At 43.2% G+C, this 24,555-nt stretch overlaps 2 protein-coding genes across 7 annotated transcripts in view; both read left to right on the top strand.

The window, feature by feature from the left end:
• The window catches only part of znf385b (zinc finger protein 385B), a 94,199-nt gene extending 88,885 nt beyond the window's left edge, over positions 1–5,314 (top strand). The window contains 4 exon segments of the mRNA XM_077002326.1: positions 717–980; positions 1,886–2,067; positions 2,770–2,871; positions 3,620–5,314. Of these exon segments, the coding sequence (XP_076858441.1) occupies positions 717–980; positions 1,886–2,067; positions 2,770–2,871; positions 3,620–3,832 (761 nt within the window). The 3' untranslated portion in view covers positions 3,833–5,314.
• A 14,105-nt stretch (positions 5,315–19,419) lies between these two features.
• sestd1 (SEC14 and spectrin domains 1) overlaps positions 19,420–24,555 on the top strand; it is a 34,623-nt gene continuing 29,487 nt past the window's right edge. Inside the window, exons 1-4 of one of the 6 annotated variants that reach the window (XM_077002323.1) lie at positions 19,420–19,597; positions 21,636–21,699; positions 22,210–22,310; positions 24,418–24,526. In XM_077002323.1, the coding sequence (XP_076858438.1) occupies positions 22,256–22,310; positions 24,418–24,526 (164 nt within the window). In that variant the 5' untranslated portion in view covers positions 19,420–19,597; positions 21,636–21,699; positions 22,210–22,255. Of the gene's footprint in view, positions 19,598–19,687; positions 19,705–21,635; positions 21,700–22,209; positions 22,311–24,417; positions 24,527–24,555 lie in introns of those variants that run through there. The other 5 variants (XM_077002319.1, XM_077002318.1, XM_077002321.1 and 2 more) reach the window with 5 other exon arrangements.

Genomic DNA, 24,555 nt, shown 5'->3' with positions numbered 1-24,555 from the left:
GTAATGGTGCTGTTAGGTCATGGTAGCCCTGGAGGAGACTTCAGGCAGGAATCAGATTCTGAGCCCAAAGTCACTACAGCAGTATCCCCTCGTGCAAAAGGCAAGTTGCTCCACCATTGTGACATCATGCTCACGGTTCTGGAGGGCTCACTGCGGCACGTACCATTACAGTGGGGGTTGGGGGTGTCACTTTAGAACCTTCCAGCCCTGATCGCTGTGACACTATTTGGAGAGTCAGAGAGAGGAGACGCCCAGTTAACCTGCTGCAACTGGGCTGATCTAGAACCAGCAGCTCCTGCCTCCAGGGAGGGGCGGTACCCAACACACACACCACTGTAACACGTCCCTGCAGACAGGGCTGAGTAGAGGAGTTGAACACAGGTCCCCGAACAGTGCTGCGTTCCTGCCCCCTCACACCGTCAGCTCTGCTGCTCTCTCTGTCTCTCACTTTCTCTTGTCCTTCTACTTTCTTCCTCTTTTCATCTTTGTCTTTTCATGTTGCCTCTCTCTCTCTCTCTCTCTCTCCCCTTTCTCATTTCTTCTGTGCCACCTCTGTCTCTCACGCGCTCTCTCTCTCTCTCTCTCTCTCTCTCTCTCTCTCTCTCTCTCTCTCTCTCTCTCTCTTCCTTTCTCTCTCCCTGTCTCTCACTCTCCCTCTCTCTCTCTCTCTTCTACAGATAAAGTTGTAGATCCTTCTCCTGCCCTAATTACCCCAGCTCCCCCGAGACCCTTCGTTTCCGCCCCAGCTGCTCCGCCCGCCCCGTCACCTGTGTCCGTCCTCTCCAAGTCTCCGCCCTCATCGTCCAGTCTGCCTGTGGAAGCTGCAGGTCAAAGGTCATCGCCGCGGAGCACCCCCAAGCCCGCCAGCCCGCCCGAACCCAGCCAGGAGTCCGAGGAGGAGAAAGCCAAGAAGCTGCTGTACTGCTCTCTATGCAAAGTAGCAGTCAACTCCCTCTCACAACTGGAGGCTCACAACACAGGTGCCCACCCCCCACCTCAGATGTACTTTAAATGCCTCTGATTAGGGCAACATGTGGACCAGACATAGCGTTCCACTGCTGCTCAGACGTACGTCGTCTTTAAGAAACCACATCGCGGCACAAGTACATTCGCTGAAAAGATGTCAGCACTGACAGGAAGAGGTTCTGTAAATATTTAACAGGCCCCTTTGTCAGGCCTGTGAGCACTGAGTAACACAAACATGTTCAGTATTATGGATGAACCTATCTGACATACAATTTTCTATTTATTTTGATTAAAAAACAATGTTTTGTTTCACAAAGTGAGGTCTGTGACATAATGTAAGGTTGAGTCGGCGAGGGTAAGATGCAAGTGCAGGATTGACTCTATTTTATTAACAATACGAACAGAGAGAGAACGGAGAGGGTGACGACTGAACTAAACACGGTTACACTAAACAGAGAATCAGACATTGATGAACGCAGCTGACAGAAAACACTAACATATGAACAAGGTACCGGATAATGAGGTCACAAAGGGAATAAAACCAGCTAAAACAGCAACATACTAACTCGGGCAGACAGCAAAGGCTTGAGAACAGGATCAGGATCTTACACATGACCAGAACCATACACGTATATGGTTAACAAAATAAAACACACATGATTGACAGGTGGAGGCGGGGCTCATTGTGAGACGTAAAATATAAACATTAGAATATTCATTAGAATGTCATTAAGAACATATGTTTCGTTTACTGACCAAAACTAGCATATTACTGTTCAGTTTTTTTATTGAATCAACAAAGCAAAGAGAATAAAGGAAGCGGAGCTATATATATGTGTGTGTTTGTGTGTATGTATATTTCTAAAAATTTATGTATGTATAATTCTAATAGTGTAAAAATAATAATAACATTTGGCAGGTTCGAAGCATAAAACGATGCTCGAGGCGAGGAATGGGGCGGGGCCTATTAAGGCCTACCCCAGGCCTGGCTCGAAACTCAAAATGCAGGCCAACGTCCTGAAAGGCTCAGGCTTACAGAACAAGACGTTCCACTGCGAAATCTGTGACGTGCACGTCAACTCCGAAATCCAGCTCAAGCAGGTATGCGGCAGGGCCCGTGGGGTTGTGTGGTGGGACTCAGACACGAGTGGTGGATGCTGTGGGTGGTGTCCTGCAGCCTAGGCTGATGTAGCCCTCGGCCCTTTAACTTACTCTTAGCGTGCTACGTTGGCATGCGCGGCAGAAGTGATGTTAAACGTAATTCTCTCTGTAAGCGCAACTCTGCCCTGCTCCTGTAAATTCTGCATTGAGCTCCAGGAGTTCAGTTCCAAGAGTTCAATGTCTAATTTAATTTAACTCACCTGCTCTTAATTTACAGGCTTGCTGCTCTTAATTTAGAGACATGCTAGCGTTTGGTTAGTTGGTAGAACTGATGTCTGTAGTAGAGTCAACCTCATACTGTTTCAGCTTCACATGTCTAGTTCTTACACTCCGCATGCAACACGTGCTCATACCCAGCGTGACGTAAATGTCCACTCATCAGGAGACTCGTGTTCTGTGCTGATCAAACCCCTGACTTTGGTGCCGTTAGAACCTTCCTCTACACTACATATTCATGTAGAGCAATATTGCTTCTAAAATCCATTGAAATGTCTTCCAAACCAAAAAACGTCTGCACGTGTCTCCCGTCTGCACGTGTCTCCCGCCATCACGTGTCTCCCGTCTGCGGTGCAACACGTGACTTTGCGACAGCGGCAGCTGCGATGAAGGAAGATGTCAGAGTTTTTGTTGTGTGATCCACAGCACATCTCCAGCCGGAGGCACAAGGACCGTGTGGCAGGCAAACCCCTGAAACCCAAGTACAGCCCTTACAACAAACAGCAGCGGAGCACCGGCACACTGGCGGTAATGCTGTCACACACTTAACCAACAGCTTCCATTAAAAGCCACTTGTGTTTCAGGGGTCAGAGGTCAGGAAGATTGGCCCATGCAGCACACTAGCAGATGCCTGCAAGGTGTCTCTGGATGGTTGATGTGTTTGGACACAATGCGAAACCTGTATGATACTGAAGTCTGGCTGCACGTGATGATATCTGTCGAGCACAGAGAAGCATCAGCCAAAGACTTGCAGACTTGCCTGAAAGGCATGAGTAGCCGATGACAGCTAGCAAGAACGGTGACTTGTCAGGGCTATAGTCTCAATTGCTTCATGCTTTTGTTACCTTTTCTTTTCAAAGAAGACGCACGCATCAGATGCACGCACTTATGAAATAAAAACACATACACGAGTGCATACAAGCACATTTCTGCATATTTGTAAAATATAAACACTTATGAAATATAAACACATACACATGCATGCAAACAAGCACATTTCTGGATATTTAGCTGTACATGGGCTCTTTAGCTCCAGTCTAAGAGTGACAGAGTAATTACAGTGTAACAAAATGAAAATATTTCCATAGAAAAAATGGAGGGAAACTTGAGTTCCATATTTAAGGCCAGCCAGTGCTATATGTTGCTATAGCAACACTCACACTCACAAAAGTCAAGAAGTAGACACCTGAATGCGATGTTATGGACCTACAGTTCCAAATCTGTGTTGTTTGTGTAGTCCCCAGTGGACGTCATTAACTGGGCTTCTCTTCTGCAGGCAAAGCTGGCCCTTCAGAAGGACCTGGTGAAGCCCATCTCGCCAGCGTTTATCTCCACACCATTCTCCCCTACCACAGTGTCCCCCATCTCTCTCCACCCACGCCCCAACGCCTCCATCTTTCAAACTGCCACACTGCCTGCGTCCTTCCTCCGAGCGGCACCGGGACCCATACGCCCATCCACCGGGTCGATTCTTTTTGCCCCTTACTGAGCACACACTCTGGCCTGGGGGCGGTTGGGAGGGGCAACTGGGGGACTGAGCTGGAGAGCCTGTTCCTCCGGCCCCCATCACCACCACCCCAACCACACCGACGCTGCTGCTGAGCCCAGAGCCGCATGCAGGATATGGCCCCGCCCACCGGCAGAGCTGTGCTCCAATTGGCTGTCAGAACTACACAGCCTAAAAAAACAAAAAGAACAAAACAAGGAACAAAAGAAAACAGAAACTTCTTTTTCCTCAAAGGTCCAAGTTGTTGTGAGCTGCTGGGAGGCGTTTAGGTTCCTGCAGGAGGAAATGGTTGTAGGAAAAAAGAAAACCGCTTGAACTGTTTCCTGATTGACTTGAATGATCATGGTCTTCCTATTCAGTTGAACAGACACATACACATACACACACACACGCGCACACACACACACACACACACACACACACACACATGCTGTATGGAAATGATGCTGAAAAACAATCGAAAACCTAAATCCATCGGAGTGTGTGTTGAGTCAGTGGCTCGGTGTCGTCAGGGAGTGTGTGAAGCGGTCGTGGCCGGTGTGCTGTCCTGTGTCGTGTAGTTTGTGGGACTGGTCAACCACGCTTTCCTACTCTCCATTTCCCTACCACTGATGTTCTCTTGGGTTCTGATGTTGGACTATAGTTTCCCTCTCACGGCTCCCGAAGAAACGTCATCCTTCTCAGTTCATATAAACCATATTAAAATCAGTTCATGTGAAATCCACCTCACCTACACAAACAGAGAAAGGACACACACGCATTAGAGGCATCAGATGTCTGGTTTTACTGTTCATTAAAAAATGAATTGGATCGGTTTTCTTTGATTTGAATCCTTTTGATCGGACAAAGGAACGCCACACGTCTTTCATCTCTCTGTGATATCTTCATTTGTATTGAGACTGCACTCATTTGCAGTTCTTTGATGATGCAATAATGTATAGTGTTCAATATCAGTTTCCCCCATAGTGTTTTTAATGTTGACCCAAGATGTTGCAATACTAATTGTATTTTCTGGAGGGGCGGAGGTGCTAGACATAGGCAGATTTATTTGTATTTTTAGAATCAAAGAAAGAGAAGTTACCATTCACAGAGAATTCTTTACTTCATAGATCATAATATGTATGTATGAGAGTATGTACATAAAAGATATTTCATTTTCAATAAAATAATATATTTCACTGATTTTCTTCCCAAATTGTATTGTAGAGTACTTTTTCGTGAACAGAAGGTCCATATTTGAGTTTATGTATCATAATTATTTTTAATATGGTTTCTAATAGCAACAACCTATGGAGCTATTAACATAGAGCATGCTAGATGAAAACAAAATTCAGACTCATTTTCTGTCCAAATGTTCAATATTTATTATTATTTATTTTGAGACCCTTTTTTAATGATTGGATCAGTCCAGGTTTCTGGTTGGATCCTAACGTGTATTGCCTGGTGATATGGTGATATGTCCTTCATGTGTCTTTTATTAAACCCTCTGCTGAGTCTTGAATTATGGAAGATTATTGGGTTATGGTATATTCTCTTTAGGTAAAATTTCTTTTTGATGAAAACTAATAATAATATTAATTATTAGTGGGTGAACATTTCTAAAGGTTGATGAGCTTTGCTGCTAGTATAATATTAATAGTAGTATAATGGTTGCTAAGCAGCACAGCTTGTGGAGGTGGTAACCTGTGACTTTTCAGTATACTTTTAGCAACAAAAAAGTTCTTATATGCATATGCACATTCCCATAATGTCTTGATCTGATTTCCAAAAGGAACGCGGCTGATGCAGTACTGAACATTGTTTAGGTTTGTTTTTGTTTGTGTGTTTGTTTTTTACATTACCGAAGTTTCAGTTTTGCGATGGCTGCCACTGAAAGGAGAGGCAACACCATGGTCTCCTGCTGACATGAGCCGAACTGTATTATCACCTGGTAATGTTCATTTATCTGTCCATCACTTCATTATTGCTTGGTTAACTGAGAACAGTAATGCATAGTATCTGACCCAGATTTACATATAGCTGAGCTGTGAGTTAATAGCTACACTCTAGGTCACTGGTTGTTTGCATATTCAAGAAGTATGCATATTCAAGCAAAATTATGCTAAACACCTTTCAGCCTGACGTTTGACATGGAGAAAGCTGCACCATGAATGTACCTGTTGATTGTTTCCAGTGTTTGTGTCCGCCTGGTGATTCATGGCTGCATTACATCGTCCTTTGTGTTCACAGCAGTAATTAACATTTTTATTCAGCATTTTTCCTGCTGCCCTCGACCGTGGCTTCATTTGACTGGTAATGACGTTCATGTGTGATTATGTATTCGCATGTGATTGTTTTTTTTTCTCTTTTCTGAGTTACGATGACAACGGTGGTATGACGGATGAAGGGCACTGCCCACTGACTGCTGCTGAGACTGAGATTTTCCTTCTCCTTCCCATATAATGACATTAACGCTGGCCAGCAGATCTTCCAGGGTTGCTGAATCCACCCTGCTGGCTACACAGTACATCACCATTTATTTCTTATCATGCCTTCTCTATCTTTAAATGGCTAGATTGTGACTGGTAATTACATGGTAATTACATGAAAATGTATGTAAACATCGACTTTACCTTGCAGCCTAAGTCTCTGTGTTTTAAGGATCACCCTGAACCTTAGTGAAATGTCTTTGAAATCTGCATTAACGTTTGATTTCCCACAGCATAATCTCATTTGATCAGGAATTTATATGAATTGCTGTTTCCCTCTGGACTCTTTCCAGCTTTTAATAGCGTGAGGGGATTGGTGGTCTTATTGCCCCGCTTTTTTCACCAACTGTTTGTTTTGACTCAGAGTCAGCAAACAGACCATCACAGCTAATCAGAATGATTTAAACTTCGCCATCATGACGGTGTCTTCTGGCTGCATCACTCTCAAAACTTTACAAAAGCTGATGATTATCTTGCCCAAACAGGCCTGTTTTTTCCACGTCAGGCCAGATGTCTGTGTGTGCGTGTGTACGCACGCGCGCATGTGTGCGCATATACATGTGTGTGCGCATGTGCGTGGGTGGCTGTCCATACATGCATAACTGGGTTTTGATCTGCAGGTTTACTCATGTCTACCCACCCTCCCCAACCTCCATCTACCCAACCTCCATCTACCCACCCTCCATCTACCCACCCTCCCCACCCTCCATCTACCCACCCTCCCCAACCTCCATCTACCCACCCTCCATCTACCCACCCTCCCCAACCTCCATCTACCCACCCTCCCCACCCTCCATCTACCCACCCTCCCCAACCTCCATCTACCCACCCTCCCCAACCTCCATCTACCCACCCTCCCCACCCTCCATCTACCCACCCTCCCCACCCTCCATCTACCCACCCTCCCCAACCTCCATCTACCCACCCTCCATCTACCCACCCTCCATCTACCCACCCTCCCCACCCTCCATCTACCCACCCTCCCCACCCTCCATCTACCCACCCTCCCCAACCTCCATCTACCCACCCTCCATCTACCCACCCTCCCCAACCTCCATCTACCCACCCTCCCCACCCTCCATCTACCCACCCTCCCCAACCTCCATCTACCCACCCTCCATCTACCCACCCTCCCCAACCTCCATCTACCCACCCTCCCCACCCTCCATCTACCCACCCTCCCCAACCTCCATCTACCCACCCTCCCCACCCTCCATCTACCCACCCTCCCCAACCTCCATCTACCCACCCTCCCCACCCTCCATCTACCCACCCTCCCCACCCTCCATCTACCCACCCTCCCCAACCTCCATCTACCCACCCTCCATCTACCCACCCTCCCCAACCTCCATCTACCCACCCTCCCCACCCTCCATCTACCCACCCTCCCCAACCTCCATCTACCCACCCTCCCCACCCTCCATCTACCCACCCTCCCCAACCTCCATCTACCCACCCTCCCCACCCTCCATCTACCCACCCTCCCCAACCTCCATCTACCCACCCTCCCCAACCTCCATCTACCCACCCTCCCCACCCTCCATCTACCCACCCTCCCCACCCTCCATCTACCCACCCTCCCCAACCTCCATCTACCCACCCTCCCCAACCTCCATCTACCCACCCTCCATCTACCCACCCTCCCCAACCTCCATCTACCCACCCTCCATCTACCCACCCTCCCCAACCTCCATCTACCCACCCTCCATCTACCCACCCTCCCCACCCTCCATCTACCCACCCTCCATCTATCCATTATTATCAGTTTTGTATGGACAATAATGAGCTACTAGACTTGAGGCCCAGGAAACACAAGCTGACTGCTTTACTTAGCTAGCAGCTGTCCGGCTGAATGAAGGTGTGATGGTAATCCAAACCCCACCTGTGTTCTTGTGGTCAGAGGTGATATTTTCACAACAACTCATTTCTTATGCACATGCAGGTCAGGTATTTGTCTCCACGTATTTCTCCTCTTGGAGTGTTGGAATATGGAGACGCATATTTCAGGGCTTACCATAATATGTTCCGATTGGTCCAGTCAGCTGGTCACAAGGCAGTGTACTACTCAACACCATCCCCAAATAGATCTGTTAAGCTTGACATTAGAACAGCAAAATAATCCTTTTAGAGCTATAATACAAGACCGCTGTTAACCCCTGGGATAGACATGTGGGGGCATTTGACCTGCTGCTGTAAAATTCCTTATCACTCCTAATATCAGTGCTCTCTAGAGGGTCACAAATGCCGACCTTGGGATGGAACCTTACATCTAGATCGAACAACACGCTCTCTGTAGTTACTTTAACGACACTTTAGTTACATTTCTCTCCTATGATGTCCCTAAACAAAAAACAGATACTGTCTTTTTGAAGGACGCTACAAATCTGTGCCATCTTGTTGCCAAGCTAGATTGTCTTGTGTCTGCAGCTAGCCCCTATTGTTTAACCAAGGCAAGAGCGCTTAACAGAAAGCATCTCCTGAGCTGGATGGGTCCTGCTAATGTGAGGTGCATCCTCCGCTGTGATTCTAACGGCCCCTAGCCCTCCGCTGTGATTCTAACGGCCCCTAGCCCTCCGCTGTGATTCAAACGGCCCCTAGCCCTCCGCTGTGATTCAAACGGCCCCTAGCCCTCCGCTGTGATTCAAACGCCCCCTAGCCCTCCGCTCAAATGGCCCCTAGCCCTCCGCTGTGATTCAAACGCCCCCTAGCCCTCCGCTCAAACGCCCCCTAGCCCTTCGCTGTGATTCAAACGCCCCCTAGCCCTCCGCTGTGATTCAAACGGCCCCTAGCCCTCCGCTGTGATTCAAACGGCCCCTAGCCCTCCGTTCACGTGTGTGCTTTTCCCACACACATGCACTCCCAGCCTTGTCTGCCCTTGCGAGCACAAGTAAACAGAAGAGATGACTTCAAACTCCCCACTCAGATCAGTTTCCAAGCAAGTGCTTCCAAAGACAGGCGTGTTATCTGACCGCTAAATACGTCAGTAAGCTAAATACGTCTCTTTCTTCCCCAGCAACCCTCCTACCCATTGGTGCAATGGAGTGACTCAAGGAGTCAAAAGAATTTAACAACAAAAATTAACAAGTAAGGAAACTCTGGTAGTCATAATCAGTAAATTAACCCAAAGCCGTATGAAGTACATGATAACAAAGGAAATTATGGAAGCCATTCCCACATGGATCCATATTTTTGAGACTGTGGATGTAAGTCCTTATATTTTTCAACTTCCTTTGAAATATTAATTGCCAGTCTGTGAGAGTTCCTGGGACACGCCGGTCTCTGTGTTCACTCCGTCCTGCTGGGGCCCTTGTATGTATCTGCTGAGCTGGGTGTGGGTCTGAGAGGCTTTTGAAACATATGCTTCTGAAGTGCAAATAAATGAGGTTTTAAAGTCAGAACTGTTATAATGTCAGAACTGTCTCTAATAGAATGGTCGTGCTGAAATGGATCCATTCTTCGTCAAAAGGGTTTTTAAGCACAACTGTACTTTCTTATGAAGTTTTTTATGTTTCAAGCAACAAATTGACTGTGAACCATCCAAAATCCCTGCAGTCTGAATCTATTTGCAAATGTGAACTGAAATCCTTCTGAATTGAATTTAGGAAATTAGATTTGTTGGAGAATGCTGTCTGAGAGATTTAATCTGTACATCTCTCATTTCAAAAATGGTTTGCTTAGCATCTTCTAAATGCATAACATGCATTTATGCATCAAGCTATTTGTCTGTTCTCCAATAGTCAAATCTTGTATATGCAAAAAAACCTTATCATATTGTGCGTTTGCAGAATAATGTGGTAATTACTGCCTAAACAGTATTTACTGTCTAGATTGGTAGCCCTGAGCACTTTAACTCTCTAGAGATCATGAATACAGTAACAGTCTTTAATTACCTAACAGAGTTCCAAACAGCTGACATTTGAATGTAGAAATGAGTTGTAAGATTTAACGCAGATACCAATTAACCGCTTTGACTTGAACTGCTCTTTCCATCCTACAGTCTTAGCATGCTTGGTTCCGCTCGCTGGGCTGCTGTCCTCTGTTCACAGCGCCTTCTATAGTTCAACTGCCTTTCCACTTGCAACCACGTGCAAGCGGCCAAGCGAAGCGCGAGACCATCTGATGTGTCATCTTCCCTCGTGGCGCCCGAAGAGGACGGGATGCCGCTGGCGCTGAACCTACGGATAAAGCACTTCCGCGGGAGCTCTTTTCATTCACCGCATGTCTGTTTAACGACGAGTGCTGTTGGTCTTTGGCTGTAAAACCACCCCCGAGGTTGACAGGCAGTAATTGCACATCAGCGCTGCACAATGCGCGTTGAACAATGGAAGGAGACGGCGCTTCTGTCTACATCTGTTCATCTCCACAGATCAGACCCTGCGTTTGCACTCCCGTTCACTCGTGCATCTGCTTCGATAGTTAGATCAGATTCAGCTAAGGAAGCCCACGCTTGCATTATTTGAATCTCCAAACTGTTGCTTGTACCAGAGTTCAGAAAGAGAATGCAAGTAAATGCTAGTAAATAAATGGTTTGTTTGTGTATTTTTTTGCTTTTATCGTGCTAGTTGTAATTTTTATGTGGACCAGCTATGAAATTGTACAACGCGGTATGTCTGTGTATACAAGCTTTAAATGAATGCGCTGGAAACTGTGAAATGGGGACACCGAGGCAAGGAATTACCATGCACTACCTCATGCTGTCTTTTACTATAAAGTGTGATTGGATTAACAGAGACCCCTAGTGGCCGTCTTTGAACTTTTCACTCTTCAGTTATTATTGTGAGTAAGCTTGATTACCATAGCAACAGAATTTATCCATCTTCCTTTCTATTTTCGGCATTACAGAACTGTTTTCTCACACACCTCTCCTGGGTCTACACCACCACCACCACCACGCTAAGAAAAAAAATCATTTTCACAGTGTTCAGTTCTGCATTGATTCATCTGGGATGCGTACTAATACAACATGAACAACATAACATGTCTTTTCTGTTTATTTTCTTTTTTAATTCATTGTTGTAACATCAATGTTAACATATTCCAAAAAAGTTTGTTGTCCTACCACCACTTGTTTACATTTGCAGGTTGTTAGTCTTTTCTGGGTCCAACAGCCACTAGGAGCCCAGGTTCTGTGGCCGGAATCAGTGGTTAATAAACCTAGGCCATTTAGGAAATGAAACAAAATTACATTATGGTTAGAATAATTTTATTCTTGATAAAACACTTCATGATATAATCATGAGTAAAATGTTTTGTGTATATTTGCTACCTTTTTGCTCTGTTATATTAAAGGAATACTTCACTCAGGAAAATGCGAAAGTACAAACATGATCTAATTTGCATAATACTAGCTGTCCCCTATTAGCTTTTGTTCATTACTAGCAACTGTGGGGATTGATTAATTGGCTCACTGGAAGACAATACAGAGAATCAGCCTAATGAATAACACTGAGTAACAACTTAATGCTTTTACAAAGTAACAAGTCCGTGGGAATAAACAGACTAATTCTAATTCAGACTAATTCACAGTGGGTACGGATTACAAAGCACACAGGATGTAATGAGATGGTGTGTAGACCGTGAGCTCACTCGCAAAAGTAATGGAATCCAACACACTCGAAAACAACGATAGACGCCCAAGATCCATTCAACATAATCAGCAAGATATTTCACAAAGCAAGATTTCACTATTTTGATTATAAAAAAGACAATGAAATAGGAAAATAAGCCTGGCTCATTTCCCCTGGCCCAGATAGGCCCGGTTCTGCTCCAGGAAGGCTGGAGTTCGGCATGCCTCCCAGGGTTCCCTGCTCAAACACACTCCATCTTACTCCTCAGAGATTTACCACCCATGGTAGTGCGCCTGTGTGTTTGAGAAGTTACCAAGCTGTGTTTCTGTGTTCAAACACTCCTCGGCTCCCCTGACCTTCATGTTTGGCAAATGTTATCAGTAACTCTAAAGATTTCACATTAATAAAGTGGTTTCCCACCTCTGAAGTTTCCAAATCTCCAAGGAGCATGGCCCTATCTGAAAAAAATAATGAGAGTTTTCAGTTTAATTACCAAAAGCCAATGATGCTCAGAAAACTTTAACTCATTAAATAGCATTTCTACATGTTTTTTGCTTTTTATACATTAGAGTTACATATCTTAGTTCAGGCTCACTAAGGTGATGTATTGTGCTTGTACAACCCCTGGCAAAAAGTATGAAATCACCAGTCTGGGATGAGCAAGAAGACTCTGACCTGCGAAGCTGATCTGGTAACTGCTATCAAAGAGAGTTGGCACCAAATTGATGAAGAATACTGTTTGTCACTCATCACGTCCATGCCTCAGAGACTGCAAGCTGTTATAAAAGCCAAAGGTTGGTGCAACTAAATACTAGTGATGTATTTTGAATGTTCTTTTGTTTATCTGTATTTCATGATTCCAGATTTTTTTCCCTCAGAATTGAGTGATTCCATATTTTTCCCTGTGCTTGCTCAATAAAAGTAACATTTACTTTGTTTCCACAATGTTTTTTATTTTTATTTATTTTAGTGTTTCTGAAAGCCAACAAGTTGCACTTTGAAATGACCTTAATATTACATCATGAAATGAATGTAAACTGGTGATTTCATACTTTTTGCCAGGGGTTGTATTTAGTATTTGAGATGTTTATCAAATACTTAATACAGGAGAGAAAATCCCAAGACTAAACAATATTGTTTAACCCTCTGCATCACCTCAACCCTTCTGCACCACCTCAACAAAACTGAGCAAGTTTGAACACCAATTCATAATTTAATGTCTTTTCTGAGATAGCCCATCAGATCTCCACGTTGATATCTAAAAATGGATTTATGTCCTTGCAGAAGTTTTCAAATCTGTCAGAATATAAGACAACCCATTTCAATGGATAAAATGATTGAAATCATAATTCGAGTTACGCATTTAGGAGGTTTCCTATCTACTGCATGGTTTTGCCATATGGCAACAAACCATTTCTTTGCAATTTCCTGATATTTAAAAAGAAACTTGAATACTGATTGGCTTTTACATAGAACATGGGACATTGGTTTAACCAATTATGTGCTTGGAAGACATCACATGACATTTATCCCTTCCAAAGTCATGCTCGTTCCCATACTGAGGTCACCTGAAGAAGAGCTGCTCAATCTACAACGATTTTGCCAATTTTTCGTCAATTTACAGCATTACAAAAATACTGAAAGATCCTGTGGGATGTTATGACTTAATTTTATTGGAAAAATTTTTATTTTTCCAATTAAAAAAATTTATTTTTCCAATTATTTTTACTTTTTATTTTAAAAATTAGGTGCGTTGCCAAATGGCAACATTGTGCAACAATGGAACAATATAGTCAGTGGAGCTAGACAGACACATAGATAGATAAATGGTGTAGGACTAGACAGATATGTTTACAGATAGGCTTATATCCTTACATATATGTTTTTGAAACCATATGTTTATTCTTTTGTGTACCATGTCAATAAAATAAATGACACAAAGTGGTGGGTCACGTAAACTGGGGTGGGGTCAGCGGATGCTGAAGTGCATAGTGTGAAGAGATCACTAACTTTCTGTAGACAATCACTACAGACATCCAATCTTCATGTGGCATTCAGATCACCTCAAGAACAGTGCACAGAGAGCTTCATGGAATGGGTTTCCATGGTCAAGCAGCTGCATCCAAGCCATGCATGTCCAAGTGGAGGGAGATTATGGTGTGGGGTTGTTTTGAGGAGCTGGGCTTGGCCCCTTAGTTCCAGTGAAAGGAACTCTGAATGCTTCAGCATACCAAGACATTTTGGACAATTCCATGCTCCCAACTTTGTGCCATATGGCAACGTACCAAAACGTACCCCTTAAAAAATATATTTCTAAAAAAACTTTAAACATGTAAAGTTCGTTTTAAGTGATAAAAAAGACTGTAAATTTTTTTACCTGTTGGTGTAATAATGTGTGCAGTAGATGGTTAACTGGAAATAAAAGGGCAACGCAGATGATGATTCCAACATGAAAGATGTATCAACCACAAAAGAGATATATCGGCTGCATGAGATATATCGGCTACATAAGAGATATATTGGCTACATAAGAGATATATCAGCTACATGAGATATATAGGCTACATGAGATATGTCGTCTACATAAGAGATATATGGGCTACATGAGATATGTCGTCTACATAAGAGATATATGGGCTACATGAGATATGTCGTCTACATAAGAGATATATAGGCTACATGAGATATGTCGTCTACATAAGAGATATATGGGCTACATGAGATATGTCGTCTACATAAGAGATATATGGGCTACATGAGATATGTCATCTACATAAGAGATATATGGGCTACATGAGATATGTCGTCTACATAAGAGATATATGGGCTACATGAGATATGCCGGCTACATAAGAGATATATGGGCTACATGAGATATGTCGGCTACGTAAGAGATATATGGGCTACATGAGATATGTCGTCTACGTAAGAGATATATGGGCTACATGAGATATGTCGTCTACATAAGAGATATATGGGCTACATGAGATATGCCGGCTACATAAGAGATATATGGGCTACATGAGATATGTCGTCTACATAAGAGATATATGGGCTACATGAGATATGTCGTCTACATAAGAGATATATGGGCTACATGAGATATGTCGTCTACATAAGAGATATATGGGCTACATGAGATATGTCGTCTACATAAGAGATATATGGGCTACATGAGATATGTCGTCTACATAAGAGATATATGGGCTACATGAGATATGCCGGCTACGTAAGAGATATATGGGCTACATGAGATATGTCGTCTACATAAGAGATATATGGGCTACATGAGATATGCCGGCTACGTAAGAGATATATGGGCTGTGCTCAAGTGTTCATGTGGCTTGACAGATAGGACACATTTTTAGAAACATTACGACCAGTAGTTTGGTTCAAATGGTTACACCATTTACAAAGGACAGAACCATGTGATATGTGTATTATACTCAGATGTTACAACATAAACGGCTCTGTTCCTGATATATTGTCCATGATGACCTGGTGTGTGTTCATTTACTTAAATCTGTGGTTGATATGTTCTTATTGCTTTAGCTTTAAAATCTGGGTATAAAAGGCACTGAAGATCTCATCTGCCACTCATGTGTTCAGTGATGCAGTCAAGTATAATATTGGGGACCCATGTCGAACATCTCTTCAGCTCCAATGGAATCATGGAATGATACAGTGTGCAGCGTGCATACTTCAAAATCTCTCTAGATGAAATGTGCCATCCAGGGAATTTTTGCATACTGTTTGATAAAATCTATGTATTCAGACTCACTAATTACTGTGACATATTGCGTTCACATACATGTGACATGCATGCACTGTCTGATAGTATCCTGCGTTCTCCCCTCCAGTGCTCATCTCTGACTCACTCTATCAGCAGAGTTCATCTGTGGTGGTGAACACTCAGGTACTAGACCCAAGTGTTACGTCTGCCCAGCCTGAAATCACCCTTCCTACCTTATAAAGTTAGTAAATCTCCACATATGTTAGAGCATCTATACATCAGACCATGATCCTTCAGCTGCTCCGGTACTCATGGAGATATATACAGCATCTTAGACACTCCTCCAGGCGCCTAGTACATGCTTTTAAAGGAAAACAAGGAGTCACTTGACTGCTCACCCTGCAGATCAGTTATTTTGATAAACTATGATGGTAAATCTTTCTTGAAAGCCATTGCACTCCACCTTGAAGCAGTTCTTCCTCATATAATTCAAAATATGTCTAAGGTCTGAGGCATGCTCTGTCCTGCTGATGGTGAGAAACCTGTCCATGCATTTATCACATCAAGGTTAGATGATTGTATCTCTGTTTTATCTGCTCTCCCAAAGAGCTCTGTTTCACACCTGCGGTAAGTTCAGAACACTGCTGCAATTGTTCTGACCCACTGGGGAAAGAGGGATCATTCTGGTTATGGCTTTTAAATGTCTTCATGGCCTTGTTCCTCTACCTTAGTGAAATGATTGCTAGATCTGTTCCAGTCAGGTCTCTCAGGTGTAATCTAAAGTAATTTACTGGTGATTCCTAAAACACAGTTAAAGATTGGAGAGGGTGCTTTTAGCCACTATGGCCTGAAGCTCTGGAACTCTCTTCCTGAGGAGCTCAGAGACATTTCAGTACAGCTTCAAGAAGAGCCTCAAAACCTTCCTGTTTAGAAGTAATTTCTGTGATTTTATCATTTTATTTATTTATAAATTATTTGATTTATTAGGATTAGATTACATTTCAGCTATGGAACACTGCAGGCTGAACAAATTTATACTTCTGTTTGTGAACCCTGATGACTATGGTTTATGTCTAGAGACAGTTTCACAACCTAACAATTTGGGGGCTCACCACCAGGTCCTTTCTATGTATGCATTTTTTATTTATTATGAAGGATCATTTAGCACTTTTGACGCTCTGATTCAAAATGATTATTTTTCCACATAATTGTTAGTGAGTGTTTTGTGCATAGTTTCTGTTGGTGGACTTGTTCTCGGCTGTGAAATTCCTAATGGAATTTCTTGCCCTGAACGTAAATAGTGATGTTGTGATGGACTGTTTGTTCCTCGAAATTGTAAGTGTTTTTGTGCACTGTTTCTGTCGGTGACTTGTTAGCTGTGACATTTCTACCAGAATTTCTTGCTCTGTAGTTCCTCAGTAGTTGTGCTTTAATCTGTGCTACAGAGCTGCTTGCCATCATAATGAAAGAATGACTCATGTCAGCCACTCCATCTTATTCTGTCTCACCTTATGACTTATTCTGTCTCACCTTATGACTTATTCTGTCTCACCATATGCAGATGATCTACTATTTTATATCACCAACCTCACCAACCTGTCCATAACCAGGATTTTGGGGGAAATGTCAGGTTATAGCAAAAATAAGTTCTTCCCCACCAGCAAGAATGCTGCAAAATAATGCAATCTACCATATAAACTTTTAGATGTCTCCTTTAAAAACCTGTAGGTAAATATCCCTACATGCTACTACAGTCTAGTTAAAGGGCATCTTTACCAATCTTGTAGACCATTGCAAAAAATATATCCATAAAGATCTGGAAAGTCTTTAAAGATAATTATTGTACCAAAATATTTATTTATTCCAAGCAATACATATTTTATACCACAATAATTTCTAAAGCACTATAACCAGATTATCTTGTGGCATATTTGCACCAATAAACCTGCCTACATAAGGAAAGAATTTATAAAATCACTCCTGTAACTGACCTGTGAAGTTTACCAAGTCTCTAACACCCCCCATTGTCATGTCTGGATTTATTATTATTATTATTTATTATTAAAAACTCAGTGATGTATGCTCAGATTATAGATCAATATATCCCCTCATTGTGTCATATACAGGAACAATGGGTAAATTATCCTACTGTCTGATGAGGAATGGGAAATAATTTATCTTCCATCTGGGTTAATATGGTTCAAAGTGATACATCACATATTCTTTTTCAAAGCTAAACTTGTGAGAATATTTCCAAACATATGTCCCATTTGTGGCTCATGCAAACAGAGCCCAGAAACCCATTTACCATTTGTTGTTGTCTTGCCCAAAATTGGCTCCCTTCTGAACATCATTTTTGACTTTATTTCTAAAACATCTGTCTATAATTTTATTCCTTCTCTAACAATCACTATATTTGGTATGTTCTAAGTTCAAGATGATTCCAATCCCCCACCTCACTTCCAAGAAAGAGCATTGATGGCATTGATTTTTCCTCTCTTAGCTAGATGCTCAATTATATTTCAATAGAAGCATGTAACTCTCCAATCACACAACCATTGGATCAATGATTTGACGCAAAACATCAAGCTGAAGAAAATTAGTTGAACCCTCAAGGACTCCATTAAGAGATTTTACAAAATCTGAGACCCACTAATGAATTATGTGAACATTTTACCTGGTTTAACTATGACTTCATATGTATCCTGATGATGTGTCTACTCTATGCTGTGCTGTAAACTGTGATTTTTTGAGTGGGTGGGCATTGTGATCTCTTTTGGTTGTTGTTCGTTTTGTTCTTTTCAGTATTTTGTACTCTTCTATACATAGTTGTATACCTAGATAAGACCCTTACTTAGACATTATTGTGCTCTCTGATAGCTCAAAATCTCTCAAATAAAGTGTATACAAAAAGTTTCAAGCAGCGTGGAACAGTCTTGACTCTCGTTCAGTGCAACCTCAGCTCTCTCTCAGTACAATTCTCATTCCCACAGCAGCTATAAACATCGGCAGCTAAAAGTACAGTTCCCACGTTTCTATTTGACCTTCCAGCTGCCAGACTCTGGTCCTACAGATCCTATGCCATGCAGTTAAACAAGGCCTTCAGTATTAGAGTGCAGTATTAGAGACTGGCAAGTTGGAACTAAATTTTGCAGGGTGGTAGGTCTCCAGGGCTGGAGTTGGACACCCTTGGCTTACAACAGTGGATGTGATGACAATTCTTGTAAAACTGTGGCAATATTTAATAGGGAATATGGAAAAACAAGACACTGCAATAACACTCAGTGCAAAGAGATGTTTCCTGACACAAATGAACAGTAACCATTAATGGATAATCACAATTCAAGCATGAAAGCAGTCTGTACAAAAACATCCAACCCCAACCAATCAAAAATGCAGCTACTAAACAGAACATTTTCAGGTTAGACAGAACTTCTTGCTTATTCTGACTTTAATTGTAAACAAACTAAAATACAAATGTGTCACAATATTTTCTAAAAAAAAACGTCCTTAATTAAATAAAAAAAACGCTTAAATGAAATGCACTACATTGAAAATAAAGCCCAAGAGTGTTAAACCCATGCAGTTATTACAGGCCGACCTGTAATAACGCAGTAATCATTCTTGTATTTGCACTAACTTTGTAGGTAAACGATGTTCATTTAAAAAACACATCCCTGCATGGCCAGTTTTATTCATAAGATACAACTGCATTATTTGAATGATACAGAATGGTGTAAATCTATCCTCTACTGTGTTTTTTGTCTGTAAACCCTTCACCGCCCACTCCAGCCCCCCGTCCTGGTGCTTGTGGTGTGTGTTTGGGAGTGGCTCCGTGGACCGGCCCCTCTCCAACACACACACACATACAGCCTTCAGCCCTCAGCCCAGCTGGCCTTCCTTCTCCTTTATTATTGCTATTATCACTACAACCACGGCGCCCCTCGCACCAGCGTTTGCTCACGGTCGTGTTGAGAAGGTAATCCTGCTCGAAATCCTCTCTAAACGCGTAGCTGCATGCGGGGCTGTGGTAACGTGTCGTGGCCAAACCGGAGTTTTGCGTGATCCTTTATTGCGGGAGGCGAGGTAAGGCGGACGGGGACGCGCCTCGTCCCAGCACCTCTTCTCGTGGCCGTTAATGGTGCTCGACCCGTAGTGCAGGTCGTTGTGTCTGCATGACCCAGCGCACATATTCGTCCCGACTCGGACGGTTTACTTGTCTGTTGTCCACACGCTAACGGTAGCGGCGGCTGGCGGGCGTGTGTGAGGCCGAGGGCGGCGCGTTTAAGCCCTGTACATCGCACCACTCGCATGGCCACAACTCGAATAACTCATATTGACTAACTCGTGTAACTGATGGTTGGACTAGTCGGCCTTTATTTCTCCTTCTGCGAACCGCCACATCCGAGTATTTACTCCGCTTACGAAGACGACTGTCTTAGCTTAGCTGCTCATAAGCTAGCTTCCCCCCTGCTCATTATTGGGAGAGCTCTTATGGATTATTTTACTAATAAATGAGTTACCGGCTCGTAGGTTGGCGAGCCAGGCCGGTTAGGTGTGCCCTCCCAGGATTTATGCTTTTGTTTCATGCTTTGGCCACACAGCGCACGGAGGGTTCGGGTAAAAACGGTTTCAGCCCAGTCAGCTAGCGAGCTAGCAAACCTCAGCTAGCTAGGGCTTAGTTTAGTTTAGAGCGCGCTTAACTAAACCCTCTCTTAGTTTAAGCGTGCTCTTATCATCCGGGTTTAGTTAAACACGCGCGTATCATCCGGGCTTAGTTAAACACGCTCTCATAAGCCGGGTCTAGTTAAACGCACTCTCATCAGCCGGGTTTAGTTAAGCGTGCTCTCATCAGCCGGGTTTAGTTAAGCGTGCTCTCATCAGCCGGGTTTAGTTAAGGGCGCTCTCAGCAGCCGGGTCTAGTTAAGGGCGCTCTCAGCAGCCGGGTCTAGTTAAGGGCGCTCTCAGCAGCCGGGTCTAGTTAAGGGCGCTCTCATCAGCTGGGTCTAGTTAAGGGTGCTCTCATTAGCCGGGTTTAGTTAAACATGCTCTTTTCATCTGGGCTCACTTAAGCGCGCTCTCATCAGCCTGGTTTAGTTAAACATGTTCTTATCAGCCGGGTTTAGGTCGTCCTGCAGCTTATGTTGTCGTAGACTGGCGGTACCATGGCCTGCATGGACACACACACTCAGTTCTAACATTAACATTCAGTCAGTGTGTTTATGCAGTAGTGAGTATGTCAGGTTTAGATGTAAGAAGCATCCGTTCCCATACTTGGATCCTGGTGTCTACTTTTTTAAATGAAAGTATAGTGCCAAAATGTATTAGAAACCTCAAGACATTTCCTTATTAAATCGCTTCAGCAGTTTTTGGAAGATTTAACACTGATGTGGGAGTGAAACTCACCCCGCCCCCCTTTACTGGACAGTAAAACACTTATATAGTCCGATGGCTTTTTGGGACAAATGACCTTGGCGATGTTCTTCGCTGCGTGTTTTCGAGTCATTGTCTAGGTGGTGTTGTAGTGATGTGGCACTTTACAAGTGAATCGTCTTATGAATCAGTACGTTAATAGCGTAACTCATGGCACCTTCATCCAGCCAGCCTATCTCTTCACATGGGTTCATAACAGAAGTAAATTGTTTGGCTTTCTGTGTTTTCCTGGCTTTGGGAAGCTCATGCAGGTTGCCATGACTGCTTACAGTGGCTGCTTGCTTGTCGTTGTGGTGCTGGCTGGTGATTTTTGGATGCTTACACTAGAACATCCATTCTGAGCAGTTTATCTGGAATTTTCCAACAACCCTCCCGATGCATCAGTTTTGGGGAGAGATAACTCCACTCCACATTTGCAGTTAACTAACTGAGCAATGAAAGCTTGTGATCTTAGAACTAACCTTTGTTAATAATTGTCTTCTTTCTATCCGTTCTGCTTCTCTCTCCCTCTATCTTTCTCTCGCTCTCCCTCTCTCGCGCTCTCTATCCCCCCCCCCCCCACATCTTTTTCTTCTGTCCTAAAGAACATGAGTCCAGACGGAAATGTGTGAGAGAGAATGATCTTATTATTCTGTATCACTTTTTGAGGTAAGTGTGGCAGTTTTCCGCAGCTGATTTTGTAAGTCTGTCTTGATTTCTCTTGTCGGTTTGTCAGTTCTGGGCAAGAACAAAAGACAAAGCTAAGCTGTACCATCTTCGTAACTTAAGGTGCTGAGTCTTTGGTTTTAGTTGACAGTGGCTGTATAGAAGATATGTTGACGTAAATTGGCAACCACACTATCTTGGCTAAGACTTGGCCAGTATGTCATGGTGATATGGCCATTCCAGAGTCTAGTTAGTCAGGAATGGTGGTTTCGGGTTCAGATTTTAACAGATAGTTGATGAGGAATAGCTGTTGTGTAGTGTGGGATGTTGTGAATTATAATACTGTAAACTGCAAATACTTATGCAGCTGATAACGTAGAGTGTCCCAATTTCGCAGTTCGTGAACAAATTTTCTGCTGCTGAAAGTGTTCAGTTTTCTCATGTAAACAGCTCTTTTGGATATTAATGCAGGATATTAATACATATTAATGGACTTAATAAATTCACTTTCAGTTCACTTTGTCGCAGTTGCATGATTTGAGGACCAGCTCAGGCCATCATGGATGCCTCCACCATATTACCCATCCTGAAGAAGAAGCTGGCTTTCCTGTCAGGTAGGAAATGCATCACTTATTGTAAAGCTGATTGTCATGCTGTTTATAACATATCAGTGTCTGGGGCCTTGACGTTTGTAGCATGTCTGTGTCTGGATGTTGATGTTGACATGCTCACTTTCTGCTTAGTGCAGCAGCTTTGTTTGGTCTGTACCTGTTTGTCCAAACTAGATGGGTGGGTGTGGGTGGATGACGATTGCCCTTTCATTGCGTTGCCCTTTCATTGCATGTTGAAAAGCATAAAAAACATGTATGCTTTTCAAATGCTGCAGTATCAGGATTGCCACTTTATCACATGCAAGGATGATGTAGAAAAATCCAATTATACTCAGTTAAAGAGAATGCCATTCGTTACAGTGCACACACATATGTCAAGCTTGTTAAATTTGTTCTTGACAGGTGCACAAAGTAATTTCTCATTATGATTTTGTCTTGATTAGTTGAGGTCCTTTCACCATGTTCCTTAAGGAGCTTATTAAGGTTTAAATGAAAAGTTCGTCTTCGGTTTAAACCACTTCCACTTAATTAGTATCCTCTTAATCCCCGCATTGCGTGGGCAGTCAGTGGCCATGTCATCCATCTCCAGACCTTGCAGAGTGAAATAGAAAACAAGGATGTGAAATATTAATCAGGTCATTACTTAACTTGGCCTGCCATCAGCTAGCTGTGTCCTGCTTACCCAGTGGCATCTTAGCAACTTGAGCCAAAATCTGCCATCTCTGCAGTTTTTCTGGGTTAAAACCCGTACCCTGGAAGTGCTGAGCGTCGTGATGTGTCCCTGGTGGTTGGCCTTATAAGGGCACAGTGACCCAACGTTCTGACATTAGCGATTGCCTGTTGAATGTTGTTGAACGGGCCAACTGAACCATTCGTCATTTTAATTTAAATGCAGCTAATTAGTGAGTTTTTGTATTGCAATGTAGTACTACCATAGTAACAGTTCATATTCATACTCTTGGGAGTCTTTAACGTCCTTGAGCAATTGTAAGCTAATTCTGGAGGAAAAATTAGCATCTGTACACAGTAGTACCACGTTTGTCGCTCCAGATGATTTACAGATGGGTTCTTCTTTTGCTTTTGCCACAGTTGTGATGGAAGGTTTTGGTCATGTCCTTGAAGCTGTGTGTTATGACTGTGGTTTCCCTCCCTGGCAAAACAGCTTTTTCCTTTCTCGTTTTCTTTTTCTTCTCTTTCTTTTTTGCCTGTATTCAAACCTTGTTTCCAGCCATCATTTGTCCCACAGTGACATCTGGAAACAACTTAATCTTACTCTGGAATCCAGTGGAATCCAAGATGATTGGTTATGGGGATCTATAATGAAGGGAAATGCTTGTTGGGCAGTTTTGTGCTGTAATGGTCAACTGTAAGTTTTTAGCCTGTGGGTTTCTGGAGTTATTTGGAACAAAATGACAAGCAACAAAACTTTTTAAAACTGTTAAAGGCTTCTTAACAGGGCAACATTACTGTCTAGTCTGTCTAGAGCTGTGTTCGAAATAGCCTACTACATACTACTGGCGTACTGATCAAGCCCCAAATCAGTATGCCGTATGCAGTATGTGACCAAAATGAAATTTTCCAGTACGCGAAACATACCCGGATGACCTACTACTTCCGCAAAATATTCCAGTACGCGAACAGAGATATCTTCGTGGTGTACTGCATCCCATCATGCAACGCTACGTTCACGTGACCCCGTAGTACGCTTTGCTTTTGTGGCATACTGGAAACTGTACTGCATACTACTACGAGGACCAGTATGCAGTATCCAGTATATACTGAGTCCAGTATGCAGTATCCAGTATGTAGTAGTCTATTTCGAACAGAGCCTAGGTTTTACACACACACATTGACATTTCCAATATCATCATCCGTCCACCTGAGTGAAGTGCTGACACCAGTTTGAAACAGGATATATGCCTGGTTAATTTACATGCTCTTGGTCTTATTTTCATCTAATAGGCAGGCGGGGATCTTTTACTGGTGTGCTGGTGTGGCGTTAAGAATGCCTGTATTGATTTTACAGCACTGCTGTTTTGTTGTTTGTTTGTGGCCCAACACTTCATGTCCACTCCCTGGTGATTCCCCAATTCCACTCTTGGTTTTCCAGGAGGTAAGGACCGCCGCAGTGGCCTAATCCTGACCATCCCGCTGTGCACGGAGCAGACCAGCATGGAGGAGCTCAGCACCACCCTGGACTACCTGCTCAGCATTCCCAGGTGAGCCCCGCCCATCATGGGCTCACGCC

The sequence above is a fragment of the Brachyhypopomus gauderio genome, chromosome 4 (assembly GCF_052324685.1).
Source record: "Brachyhypopomus gauderio isolate BG-103 chromosome 4, BGAUD_0.2, whole genome shotgun sequence".
NCBI lineage: Eukaryota > Metazoa > Chordata > Actinopteri > Gymnotiformes > Hypopomidae > Brachyhypopomus > Brachyhypopomus gauderio.
This window is presented reverse-complemented; position numbering and strand designations above follow the sequence as displayed.